This window comes from Oryctolagus cuniculus, chromosome 2 (genome assembly GCF_051225735.1).
Source record: "Oryctolagus cuniculus isolate XC-2025 breed Fujian yellow rabbit chromosome 2, ASM5122573v1, whole genome shotgun sequence".
In the NCBI taxonomy this organism is placed as follows: domain Eukaryota; kingdom Metazoa; phylum Chordata; class Mammalia; order Lagomorpha; family Leporidae; genus Oryctolagus; species Oryctolagus cuniculus.
The window spans coordinates 36,381,417-36,395,529 of NC_142868.1; the positions used below are offsets into that span (position 1 = coordinate 36,381,417).

General features: G+C 38.6%; 1 protein-coding gene across 10 annotated transcripts in view; it reads right to left on the reverse strand.

Annotated features, from left to right (window-relative positions):
* ATP8A1 (ATPase phospholipid transporting 8A1) overlaps positions 1-14,113 on the reverse strand; it is a 260,638-nt gene that overhangs the window by 183,307 nt on the left and 63,218 nt on the right. For 6 of the 10 annotated variants that reach the window (XM_089327162.1, XM_089327161.1, XM_089327159.1 and 3 more), the window contains exon 6: positions 9,084-9,124. In XM_089327162.1, coding sequence (XP_089183288.1) covers positions 9,084-9,115 — 32 coding nt within the window. In that variant the 5' untranslated portion in view covers positions 9,116-9,124. Of the gene's footprint in view, positions 1-2,413; positions 2,488-9,083; positions 9,125-14,113 lie in introns of all 10 variants that reach the window. The other 4 variants (XM_089327160.1, XM_070068174.2, XM_089327164.1 and 1 more) reach the window with 1 other exon arrangement.

Here is a 14,113-nt window from a genome sequence, read left to right on the forward strand (position 1 = left end):
TGCTAAATGGTGAGTATTTTACAGGTGAAAAATCCCTATGTATTTATTTTGACAATGGATGGTATGGAAAATATATTAGGGTCAGTCATAAGCTAAAGGTCAGTGGTTAAAAATAAGTACAAAATTTCTTTCTGTTAAATAATGATAAAATTATTATCTATTCCTTAAAGTTAATGTACATTCAAAATAACTAAGTAAATGGAAAAACATTTTGAAAAAGATAACTGAAAGTTGGCATCCACTATTTAGGTAAAATCAGTGAAACAAAATATTTGTAAAGTATCATACTCTTTGGAGGAATTTGATCACTGTATATGTTATATACTGTTCAGATCCATCAATATTGACATCCATCAGTAAATGTCTTTAATATTTAGAAAATATTCTTGTAAAAATTCTGTAAAGTCTGAGAAACATAAGCATGTGGCTTGCACGTTCCTAGGATTCAAGAGGCACAGATGCCGAATACTGGGAAAATTCTCAACTCAGAAGTCTGAAGTAAGGGCAAGACTGTCAATTATCACATTCTGGAGCAAACAAAAACAAACATTGTAATTAATGGTTCGGCATATTCAGCCTTCTCTTTTGACAATATCTCTAAGAGTTTAATCAGGAAAACATCAGTGCTTCCTTAAATCGCTAGAAAGCATTATGACCATTTGTAAATTTCTTGCATAAATGCAGCATTTTGAGGGTCAATCATCCTGAGTACAACAAAATGCATCTTACTCTATCAAGCACTCTAAAGCTTTTCAATTTAAACAAAAAGAAGAACTGGAGAATAATAGAGTTTGCTCAGTTAGTCCACCTTCCTCAATGAAAAAAATGCTAAGCCAAAGTTTGAGATATTAAATAGTTTGTTCAAAATCACTGACCCAGGACAAGAATCCTGGTTGTCTGCCTCTGAAGCAGAGTTCTATCCAGAATCTGATAACATCCAAAATCTGAGACAATGACAATAAACTCATGCTTAAACTAACTCTCATATAAACACTTAGCTTTGGTTCAGTTTTAGAAACATACCTAATAAAAGTTACAATGCAAAGAAACTAATCATAGAAAGGTTGATTATAAGATATCACTGTTAATTTTCCTGAAAAAACAAATAAACACATACCTATAGGTATGTGGCAGAAAATGCTAATCAAAAATATGGAAATAAAACTACTTACAGTTACTTCAACTGCTTGTAGACTTCATCTATAAATATCTAGATAACTCTTATTTGCTCAATTAGGTGTCACTAACATGTCATGAACCTAATCACTTTAAATCATGACCTGATTAAATAGATTTTGAAAAAAAGACATTGTTCATATTTTCATGTGGATTTTACAAATAAAACTGTCCAAGGAAATGATGATAAACAACCTCTAAAATCTTAAAAATATTTCTTCATAATTTATATTAGGAATAGTTTTACAGTTTTTAAACCTAAAACCATTTGAAAGTCACATTCTTTAAAGGGTAATGGTGACGTTTGTTCTGAACACTAATTCACACCTATCTTAAATATGAATAAACAAAAGTTTTCTAAATTCAATAACAGAAGGAACTTAAAAAGAAAGCACTTTATTTTTTGTTGGAAGAGTATGGCTTTTTAAAAGGAATGATGACAAAAAAGAAATTACTCATCCACTTTCCTATATACTTTGCCATAAGGATTAAGAAACTCTGCATGGGGTTGGTGCTGTGGCATAGTGAAAAGCCACTGTCTGCAATGTTGGCATGCCATATGGGCACTGGTTCAAGTCCCCGCTGCTCCACTTCTGATCTAGCTCCCTGCCAATGTGCCTGGGAAAGCAGCAGAAAATGGTCCAAGTGCTTGGGCCCTTGCACCCACGTGGGAGACCTGGAAGAAGCTCTTTGCTCCTGGCTTCAGATCAGCCCAACTTTGGATATTACAGCCATTTGGAGGGGTGAACCAGTGGATGAAAGATCTTGCCCTCTGTCTCTTTCTCTGTAATTTTGCCTTCCAAACAAACAAATAAATCTTTAAAAAAGAGAGAAAGAAACTCTGCAGGGATATTTGAATGCATTATAAAGGTATTTATGATGAAAAAGGATCAAAAGAAAAAAATCAATAGAACTCAATTCATGTTTTATATAAAATAAATGACAGGAAATCTTAAAAAGAGTTAGTGGTCTGTGCAAAATGGTCTGGATACACACAGAAGGAGAGCAGACTGTCAATTGTAATTATAAGTTGAATTATTTAGTACCTATCACTTATTCTATATGGCAAACATGAAAGAGCTCTTTAAGTCCAATTACTTTTAAGTGCTTAATTAAAAATCATTGCAGAGGTTTAAAGTTCTTCGTTTATTCCTTATTTCCTTGGAGAAATCACAAGGTCGATGCAGGGTAGAGAAACCATCCTCTACACTGTTTGAGCATCAGAAGGTATCTCTACCTTGATGAGAGAAGTACAGTGTCAGCAGGTATATACTCTTTGCCTTTTATTATAACTATATCTCCAACATTTACCTGAAAGAAAACTGGGAATCGGTTAATTATCTGCATTGAAAGATAGTTACAAATATACAACCCATTGTATTAAAGCATAGAATACAGTAAAAAATGGTTATCGGCAAATATGAAACACTTATCTGCACAAAATGGCATAAAATTACCTAGTAGTGAGGCCAGGGATGGGGGAGATCTTTTAAAAAAATGAATGCTGTATCTGCGTTTTATCGGCCATAAAACTTATCCTAATAAAGTTCTTTCATCCATTCTACCTGCGTAGTTGACATCTCAACTTCTCATATTCTTTTGTTTTGACATAATCATAAAAGGAAGAATTTACAAATTGAAATCTTTATATACTTTAAAAATAAACAGCCTCATCTCTTTATAATACTACTAGTTAACATATTTCTGATCATGGCATGAACAAAAATTAAAGATGCAGTAAGGTCAGAAGCTGGCTGATGCAAATGAAGTGCCAATTTGTCACACAGCTTTGCGGTAAACAGTACAACTCCAACTAAGGAATAACTAGCTCAACTGACTTGGCCAAGTCACCGCAAGAGCTACTCTTTTTTTTTTTTTTTTTTTTTTTTTTTGACAGGCAGAGTGGACAGTGAGAGAGAGAGAGAGAGAGAGAGAGAGAGAGAGAGAGAGAGAGAAAGGTCTTCCTTTTGCCGTTGGTTCACCCTCCAATGGCCGCCGCGGCAGGCGCATCACGCTGATCTGAAGCCAGGAGCCAGGTGCTTCTCCTGGTCTCCCATGGGGGTGCAGGGCCCAAGGACTTGGGCCATCCTCCACTGCACTCCCGGGCCACAGCAGAGGGAAGAGCCACTCTTGTTATATCATGAAGTTTGCCTTGTCTCTTAGCAGACAAATGAACCTAAAAGCAAGTTTCAATACTTTGTAGAGAAAAGCCTTTCTGTTCATCCCTTGTGATACTTTTTCTTGAACTCTAAAGTAACACTTTATTGGGGGGGGGGGTAAAGCAAATAACGTTCTTACTGGGAATCACAATAAGAAATACTGCAAAGGGCACCTGCTGTGTTATGCTTTCTATACCAGGAAGAATAAGTAGGAAAGTGGAGAAGGGTAGGAAGGAAAGCGTCTTCTTGTTTATCATGTGTGTACTGGTTATCCATGTAGGGAAGCTCTGGATGCCTTAACTGAAAAAAGATTCTGTTCAATTGAAATCTGAAATATGGACTATGCCTGAAATTGGAAAATTGTCAGGGGCCTTGGAATCAAACATCTCCTATTTCACAAAAAGGACAAATAGAAAAACCGAGAAACTGTATATGTCAATGTAAATTAGTCCTTAAAAGAATGTGTTGTGAGTGTACACTGGTGGGGCCCACTAACAGTAAGATAAGAGACTGTCGGCAAATACGACACTTAGGAGACTGCTACCGAGGTTAGCATTTAATTATTCTTTAGTCACCTCCTGTGTTCATGCTTCTGCTTCAATTAAACTATATCCTTCATAAAATCAGGGTCACCTGTGTCTATATCATGGTGTAGCACGTAACAGACTTCACAATGCCTAATGGATTGCATTGGTTTCCAACACCTTTATCCACTATGATACAAAATAAGGGCCAGAGATTACTAAACTGTAGAAAATACTGACACCTTATCTGTCATAATCATGCCTGGGCCTGTGAAAATCAAAGGCTGGTGCTGTGGCATGGTGAGCTGAGCCTCCGCCTGCAGCACCAGCATCCCAAATGGGTGCTGGTCTGTGTCCAGGCTGCTCCACTGCTGATCCAGCTCTCTGCTAACGTATGGCCTGGGAAAGCAGCAGCAGATGGCCCAAGTGCCTGGGCCCCTGCAGCCATCTGGGAGACCTGGAAGGAGCTCCTGGCTTCAGACCACCTCAGTTGTGGCCATTTGGGGAATGGACCAGTGCAAGACCTTTCTCTCTGTCTTTCCCCCCTCTCTCTGTAACTCTACCTCTCAAATAAATAAATAAAATCTAAAAAAAAAAAAAAAAAAAAACAAACAAAAAAAAACAAAGCCAAGGGCTCACTAATTGCTCAAGTAGTTCATTGCGCATTATTGTGTGGGAAGAGACAACTTCCTTCCAGGATGCCTACATTTGGATCAAATCTCAAAAGAAACATCAGCATCTCTCATTTTTTTGGGTTCTGAGCTCCTAAGATAACACTCTCCCTTCCAGCCTGATATATATATGAGTGGTACAGACAGAAGAAAACACTAAGATAGCAAAAGTGTTTTGACAACATATTCCACGGGAGGGATGTTATGATGAAGCAGGTGTACTCCCCAAATTACTAAAGATTAGGAAATATTTAGGGATTTATGTTCACAATCTTGAGCCTTCTCAAGTCACTAACATTAGCAACTATGATTATGTGAAAAGATAAAATTATCAAACTGTAACAGATGGATTTAAAAATGAAATTGTCTCTGTCCAATTCTAGAGTCTAGAATATTTATATTTTTTATCAAGGGAATTTTGGAGACAGAACGTCTTAATCTAGAGAAATACATTTCATATTAGGAATTGTCATGCACTAAAGCAGTTTTCAAGGGAGACCTTTACACAGGCATTCAGTTCCCATGCCATGCTTCTCTGCTAGCCAGAAGAGTGCATTGATTGCAAGACTTCAGCCAGACACTGCACCTGCGCATTGTGTCAGCTGCATCTCAAGGCGAACAACTGGCCTTTGTGGTGAGGGCAAGGAAGCCAGCTGCTTATCTTTCAAGAGTGGAGGTGCAGTTTCTGTATAGGGCTTTGGTACAGCGACACTTTTAAAAACTGGACAATTTAATCTCTTAAGGAAAGGGCTTTGGGCCAATAGCTGGAAGGATGAACCATTCATGCTTGAGTGTTGAAGTCTGCCATCTGTGAATGACCAAATCACAATGTGCAAATCTGGAGGTCCTCTGAGGACCATCTGAAAAGAACTATGTATGGTAGCCACAAATTAAGGAACGCAGAGAATAAAGGAAGCCTGAGGGAAAGCCCATTTCTATTAAGGTTTCTACCAGCTTGGCATGTGGATGACACTGTTTGGGTTTACTGATTTTCACAACACAAAATATTATGCAAGCCAAAGATAAGCCCTGTTACTCAATGTGGCTAACCCAACAAGTATCCCTGCTTTTTATTTTTTTTTGTCTTGTCTGTTTGTTCAATAAACCATTCTTACATACCTGGCATCTCAGCATACGATGCTGCTGCTCTTTTTGCCTCTGATTCTATCTTGTTACATAGGAACCTTTATATGCCTGGGTTGCTGCTGTGAGATCACTGATTGGTACACACACTCAGTAAAGATTTGTTGAATGAATATCATAGATCTTCTTCTGAGCTGCTATAGCATAGGAAATTATACCTTCACTTGTCACAAAGTATGACTATAAAATGTCATAACATTATAAAATAATTTCTCTGTTGGATATCTATGTATTCTAATTTTTCACAAACATAAATAATGCTACAGTAAGCATCCTTTTTTGATATAAAAAGCCAAACTGCTAATCATAATAGCAAATGAATAACATATTCTATAAAGATAAAAATCGGAAATACTGGGGTCAGTGCTATGGCATAGAAGGTTTAGCCTCTGCCTGCAGTGTCAGCAACCATATGGACGCAGGTTGAAGTCCTGAATGCTCCACTTACAATCCAGCTCCCTGCTAATGGCCTGGGAAAGCAGTGAAAGACGACCTAAGTGCTTGGGCCCCTGCACTCAGAAGAAGCTCCTGGCCCAGCCCCAGCAGATGCGGCCATCTGGGGAGTGAACAAGTGGATGGAAGATCTCACCCTCTTTCTCTCTCTCTCTCTCTCCTTCTCTGTATCTCTGCCTGTCAAATAAATAAATAAACCTTTAAAAATATCTGAAATACATTTAATATATAGCAAGTGATACTTTAATGTTTAAATCTGCAACTTGTATTATTAAATTCAATACTATACTGACTCTGCTTCTTTTTGCTTATTGTCAATTTTATGTGTTATTTATTTTCTAATGGTTTTAATTATTTGTCATATTTAGTGCAAATATTTCACATACCCTGCCTACTTATTTGTGAATCTTTATTTTGTATTAATTTTAAAGTTTATGCAATCAAATTCTATAGATCTGAAGATATTACCCTTCTCCAAATATTTATTAAAGTCTTTATTCTATTTGCATGTTTTTCAAACATATCCCAACACTTAACTCTTTCAGTCAGTTGGGATTTATTTTGGCATATACTGTAACACATATAAACTAAATATTCAGGTATTATTTCTTTTACTTTTATTTATTTTTTATTTTTTGACAGGCAGAGTGGACAGTGAGAGAGAGAGAGAGAGAGAGAAAGGTTTTCCTTTGCCGTTGGTTCACCCTCCAATGGCTGCCGTGCTGCGGCCGGCACACCGCGCTGATCCGATGGCAGGAGCCAGGTACTTCTCCTGGTCTCCCAAGGGGTGCAGGGCCCAAGCACTTGGGCCATCCTCCACTGCACTCCCTGGCCACAGCAGAGAGCTGGCCTGGAAGAGGGGCAACCGGGACAGAATCCGGCACCCCGACCGGGACTAGAACCCGGTGTGCCGGTGCCGCAAGGCGGAGGATTAGTCTAGTGAGCCTTGGCGCCGGCCAGGTATTATTTCTTAGAATTGCTAATCTGTAATCTCAGCATGAATAATGAACCCTTTTACTAGTTAATTTTGTGTACTTTATTACATATTAAATGGACTTTATTTAAGGATATTCTATTTTATTCTACTCCAATATATACCATGTTATTTATCAATATCTATTTTTGTGGCAGATTCACATTATATTTTAGTAACTTTTGCTTTGCACTTTGCTTAGTTACATTGTAGATTGTTCATTTTTCCAAAAACATTCTTCCATTTTCTCAGCTTTACTTTGAAAATCAATTTATTAAATTCTTGAGGGAAAATGTCAAGTTCCCTGAAGTTATATTACATGAATAATTTTGAGCTATTTTATTTTTAATTTTTCTTATATATTTCTGTGACTCTTTAATATCTAAAGTAAGAATGCTCATAATAAAGGTCATGCAAATATTTTATTTGTAAGCATTCCACATGCTGCTGGGAATGAGACTTTGTTTGCACTATTATTTCCTAATTCTATATTGCCAACATAAAATAACTTCAGCTTATTTTGGCTTACTGACTTTGGTCACACTGTAAATTTTCTCCCTGCATATTTCAAAATTAGATATCCAGGTTAAACACGGCACTGATCTCCAAGATGACTGAAAATGTTATCATTAAGGATAATCATGGCTTGTGATTTAAATTTTTCCATCAAACACTGAAAACGTAAGATTTACAATAATCCAGGTAGATTAGCACAATTTTAAAATAATGATTATTTATTAGGAAAATAAGATATTCTAAAGGTTAATTTTAGAGTAAAGTGGTAGGCGCTCACCTCTTGACTTTATAACTGCTTATTTTCAAGGCAGAGGATAAGAATTTGATATATTAATTTGTTAGGATGTGCACTGACAACCATAGTAAAGAAATTTATCATACTGGGTTATATTCTACCGATATCCTTTCTTAACTGCTTAATTCCACAAATGCCAGCCAGACAACAGCATAAAATAAATGATTTTTTGTTTATTTTTCTCTTCTAAAAATGAAATGAGTATCACAGAAATAAACAAAAGAATAATGAAGGTATTTTCCTCTTTGTTGCTCTTATGTCAAGACAAAAGAAGAGAGAGGGTGAATTTTTCAACAATCCAGAAGAGATGTCAGTCTTTGTTCTAACCACTGACTTAAAGCCAACAAAAATGCAATTAATCCCTGATGGAGAGGGGACTTTTGTCCCTGGATGGATAGAGGATACAGTGATGAATCAAGGCATGGAATTAAACAGAACACTGTTTGTCTGTGAGACACACTGTATGACCTAGCAACCCCCAGAAGCAAAGGCCCCTCGGTAGAGTGGCTTGGCCTCCAAAAATTCCTTTACCAAGTTACAGAGGTTATCTTCCTCCAGAATTAGGGGAGACCTGATCATAACTGCTTACCTTTTGAAAGCGAGGGCTGAAAAGCCTGGCCGCCTGGGTGGCATTTGTTAAATCATCACTCACTCACTAATTGCCATGAGGCTCTGTAGAGGTCCCACGGGCAAGTGACCCTCTGATGTCATAGAACTGATGTCCATGTCATCAGAAGACTTTTCTCAAGAAAGGAATCAGCATTATGTAAATGTGATTCTTCTCAATAAATGCATTTGAGGTGAAATCTACAAATGTGAAACATCAGAACTCTGACGTTTATTTTTACTTGGACAGTAGATGATTAAATCAAAAATTGGAACACAAAACAATTCATGGTTAAATAAAATCTATGAAAACAGTACTCAAAATATACTATGAAGGAAATAAAAATTACCAGTTATTAATTTTCAAAATAATAGTCTTTTTAGAATATTGCAGAAATATTAAATGGATGTGACTAAAAAACCATGTATGTTCATATTAATTACTAAACAGCTTTCCTATTAGTGCAATTCTTCACATTTGTTTATAATCATATAATACACCAAAAGTACATCTACTAGAGTACACACCTCTACATATTCTGGGATAAAACAAAAATCAATACATACCTTTTCCCAGTGAACAATTTCCCAAGCACCATTTCTCAAAACTGTAAAGACAAAAGGTGACATTTTGAAGAACTTTCAAAAACTACTGTGAAAGGCTATCTCTGATGCAATGATCATTTTAAATTAGTAGCTTCCAGGTAGTACTTTTCACAGGTTTAACTGTTCATTATGATAGTAAAGATATGTAAATTATGTAAACGATTAGAGACAACCAATGTACACTTTAGTTCCCACAAACACCTCACTGGTGTTACCAGGGCTTTCTCCAGCACACAGAAGAATTAATGAGTTTGTCTGGAGCGGAAAGCCACAACCAAGTGAAAAAGGGAGTGACAAGCTTCCAGACATCTCAGACGAAACAACAATAGCAATGCTTCTATAAAAGCATCACAAGCACAAAGTCATCTAACTGGTTAGTAAAAAAAATTTTTTTTTTTGACAGGTAGAGTGGACAGAGAGAGAGAGAGACAGAGAGAGAAAGGTCTTCCTTTTGCCATTGGTTCACTCTCCAATGGCCGCCGCGGCCGGCGTGCTGCGGCCGGCGCACCGCGCTGATCCGATGGCAGGAGCCAGCTACTTATCCTGGTCTCCCATGGGGTGCAGGGCCCAAGGACTTGGGCCATCCTCCACTGCACTCCCTGGCCACAGCAGAGAGCTGGCTTGGAAGAGGGGCAACCGGGACAGAATCCGGCGCCCCGACCGGGACTAGAATGGTTCATAAAATTTTAACACATGGAGTCAACAGAGAATCTGCACATTTATATCTGTAATGACACAGAAAGCAAAATTATGCATATTTTACTTATGGAAAAAAGTGAAACGGTGACAGTTCTTATATTCTGATAAACAAGTAGGTATTTCTGAGGGCTTCCTGACAGCAGTAGTTATTCCATACACTGCTGCTCCTGTATGTGTCTGTGGCATACTGAATACACCATGAACACTAAAAAATTACACAAAAAAACAGGAAAAGGAAGAATGTGAGTAGACACCACAGCTCTTAAAAGAAGAAGTCAAAGCCCACTGACCAATCCAGACAGTAAATTCCAAGAGGGCAATGTTAATATTTGCTTCAACATTATGTCCTGGAAACAGCACAGTACCTGGCACAAAGTAGACCCTCAGCAAATATTTACAAAATGAAAACTTAAAGGCACAAAAATATTAGTTTGTTTCTTTTGATGCTAGGAAAGAAAAAGTCTAGGATTTCTGGAAAAAGAAAGACACCATTATTTCCCAAACATTAAAGGGCAAATCAAATGTGAATTACATACCAACAGGTTTTGAAACCAGTATTATAATATGAATTACTTTAATCTAAATATAATACAGTGTTTTGTTTCAAAATTCCATAAGTACAGGGGTTGTATCTTACTGATTTTTTTTAGTGGCAGACTTTAAAAAACTATTTATTTTTATTTATTTGAAAGACAGAGACAGACAGATGGAGATGTTTCAATGGTTCACTCCCCAAATGCCCACAACAGCTAGGAATTGAGAACTCAAGCTGGATCTCCCATGTGGGAGGCAGGGACCTAAGCAAGTTCTTGAGCTCTCACTTGCTGCCTCCCCTGTATACATCAGCAAGAGGCTGGAACAGAAGCCTAATTGGGACTTGAACACAGGCACTCCAATATGAGATGCGGGTATCCCAAGTGGCTTACTATTGCCTGCACCCAATGCCCATCCCTGAATTATTTATTTCTAGGATCTTGCAGTGCTCTTGGAAAGAAGACATTGAAATGCCTTTAAAAATTTCTGAATATAAGCAAGAATGAATATTTCACAGTACATTTTGGTGACACAATTTCAAGTTGAAGAGCTAAAACTGTACTTTGAGTACAATATCTGTAACTATACGAATAAGTCAAAGTTCCAGTTTTAGCAGTACTCAAACATGCAGGGGTCAAGGCATATAAAACCAGAGTATCTTAAAACATAAAACTCTAATGCCTGCCAAGTCAAGCTGCTGTTATTAATCAGTGGGCTCCTTGATGATCCCATGGCTCAGAGTAAAACAGACAATGTTTAAAGTACGTCTCTGTTGGTGCTTAGCAATCTCTTCCTCAAAATCAGTTAGGACAGATAAAGAACAAACGGGAACTTTAACTTCCCTTTAATCACTTAACCCAGGGGCTACAACATAACAAGTACTCAACAAAGAGCCAGCAAAGTGCCATTCATGCTAACTATACTCAAGATTAACTGACAGTGACATGATTGTACTATAAATTTATATTTATTGGTGTGGTGGAATGAGGAGGTGAAAAGGTCATGCCAAGATGGCCGCTGAGGTGAAAAGGTCATGCCAAGATGGCCACTGACAACAGAAACTGCCTGGCAACAGGCCGTGACTGGATGGCTTCGGAAACCACAAGACAACAAAGCCTGACAGCAGGCCGTGACTGGATGGTTTCAGAAACTGCCTGGCAATAAGAGCCTGACTGGCAACAGGCTGTGATTGGATGGCTTTGGAAACTGCCTGGCAACAGGCTGTGGTTGGTTAGGGCATAGACCGCCCTTTGACCAGATTGGCTGCCTTGGCTATATAAGCAGCTGTAGCAACTGAAATAAACGAGTCTGCCTGCTGCTCACTTCAGGCCTGCTTTCACCTGACTCCCAGGGTCTAAGTGGTAAATCTGCGCCTCTTGCCCGCACGAAACTCCTCCTCTCAGGAACGAATCCTCTCAGAAGAAATCAAAATCAACAAATTGGGACTGGTGCTGTGGTGTAGTAGGCTAAAGCCTCTGCCTGTGGTGCTGGCATCCCATATGGGCACAGTTCGTGGCCCCGCTGCTCCTCCTCTGATCTAGCTCCCTGCTTATGGCCTGAGAAGGCAACATAAGATGGCCTAAGTGCTTGAGCCTACTGCATGTGTGTGGGATACCTTGAAGAAGCTCCTGGCTCCTGTTTTCAGATCCGATGGCCGTTATGGCCACTTCAGGAGTGAACCAGAGGATGGAAGACCTCTGTCTCTCCAGCTGTCTGTAATTTTGTCTCTCAAATAAATAAATCTTTTTTTAAAAGTTTACATTAATTAATTTTTATTAAGATTTATTTTATTTCTTTGAAAGAGTTAGAAAGAAAGGCAGAGGCAGAGAGAGATGTCTTCCATTCGATGGTTCACTCCCCAGATGTCTGCAACAGCTGGAGCTGGGCCGATCCGAAGCCAGGAGCCAGGAGCTTCTTCCGGGTCTCCCATGTGGGTGCAGGGGCCCAAGGACTTGGGCCACCTTTTACTGCTTTCACAGGCCACAGCAGAGAGCTGGATTGGAAGAGGAGCAGGTGGGACTAGAACCGGCGCTCATATGGGATGCCGGCGCTTCAGGCCAGGGCTTTAACCCACTGGTCCACAGTGCTGACCCCTACATAGTTTAAATTAGAGAAACATTGTTTAATAGTGTTTACTATTCTTTACTGCCATTTATTTTCTTCTGTTCCTATCTTGTATTAGTAAACATTCTTCCAACTGCAATACTTTTTTAAAAACAAGTGCCCAATATTTTTAAAATTAAGAGCTTTCACTCAAAAATAACAGCTTTAGGTTAGACAGGATGAATAGATCAGAGACTTGAAAACTGAGGAGGGAGTAGATTGTAAATATTTTCATCACAAAATGTTAAGTACATGAGGTTATGAACATGTCAGCTTGATTTAATAATTTCACAACATATACCTATCAAAACTTCACATTATATACCATAAATACATGCAATTTATATTTGCTGAAAAAGAATGACAGCAAGAATCATAACATGTTGAGTAATAAGAAAGAGTCTATGAGCAATATCAACCAAAAAGAAAAACAGAAAATTAAGTCTTGTAATTTATCTGGAAAACTCAGGTTAGGCAACTTTGCCGTCAAGTCCCACATGGTGGTTTGTGGCTGGGATAGAGCCAAAGGCTACCTGTTCACATGGGCTCACTAGTTCACTACTGTATTCGTGGTTTCCTACCATCTTACACCCAGCATATTCTCTTATTTAGGACATTTGCTTGACCCATGCTCATGATGCTATCATTTTTTTTTTTTAATTTGACAGGTAGAGTTATAGACAGTAGAGAGAGAGAGAGAGAGAGAGAAGACAGAGAGAAAGGTCTCCCTTCCGTTGGTTCACTCCCCAAATGGCCACTATGGCCGGCGCTGCGCTGATCCGAAGCCAGGAGCCAGGTGCTTCCTCCTGGTCTCCCATGGGGTGCAGGGCCCAAGCACTTGGGCCATCCTCCACTGCACTCCCGGGCCACAGCAGAGAGCTGGACTGGAAGAGGAGCGACCGGGACTAGTACCCGGCGCCTGTATGGGATGCAGGCGCCGCAGGCGGAGGATTAACCAAGTGAACCACAGCGCTGGCCCCAGATGCTATCATTTTTTAACAGAAGCATTACTATATTTGTTATAAACATAACTTACAACAAAATAAACAGATCTCAAGTGTTCCGCTGGATGAGTTTTGAGAACTGCAAATCCCGCTGTGTACCCTACTCAGAACAAGATCGAGAACTCCAGAAACATCCCTTATGCCTCTTTCCAAGCCACCTCCCCTCCCCCCAGGCAAGTTCAGTCAATGCAGAGTAGTCCTACATTTCACGTACAGGGAATCTGATGGTATGTATGACTTACACATTCAAGCAGCATTTCAAAGATGATATTTAAAAGATTTTTCTTCCCCTCATTAAATCAACACAGAACCATGCTGCATTGATTTCTGGACTCCAGATTATTCTAATTTACATATTTCCACGCTACTATATACCATCTTGATAGTATAACAATTAAAGTCTTAGAATTAGGTAGTATAAGTCTTTCAACTTTGGTTTTTTTTCACTATTATTTTGACAATTCTAAGTCATTTGCACTTCCATAAAAATTTTAGAATCCAACTGTCTTAGAATAGAACACACACACACACACACACACAAACTTCCTGGAATTTAATTTGAGGCTCAAGTTATCTTCTTTTTTTAATTTATTTACTTTTTAATTTTTTTGACAGGCAGAGTTACACAGTGAGATAGAGAGACAGAAAGAA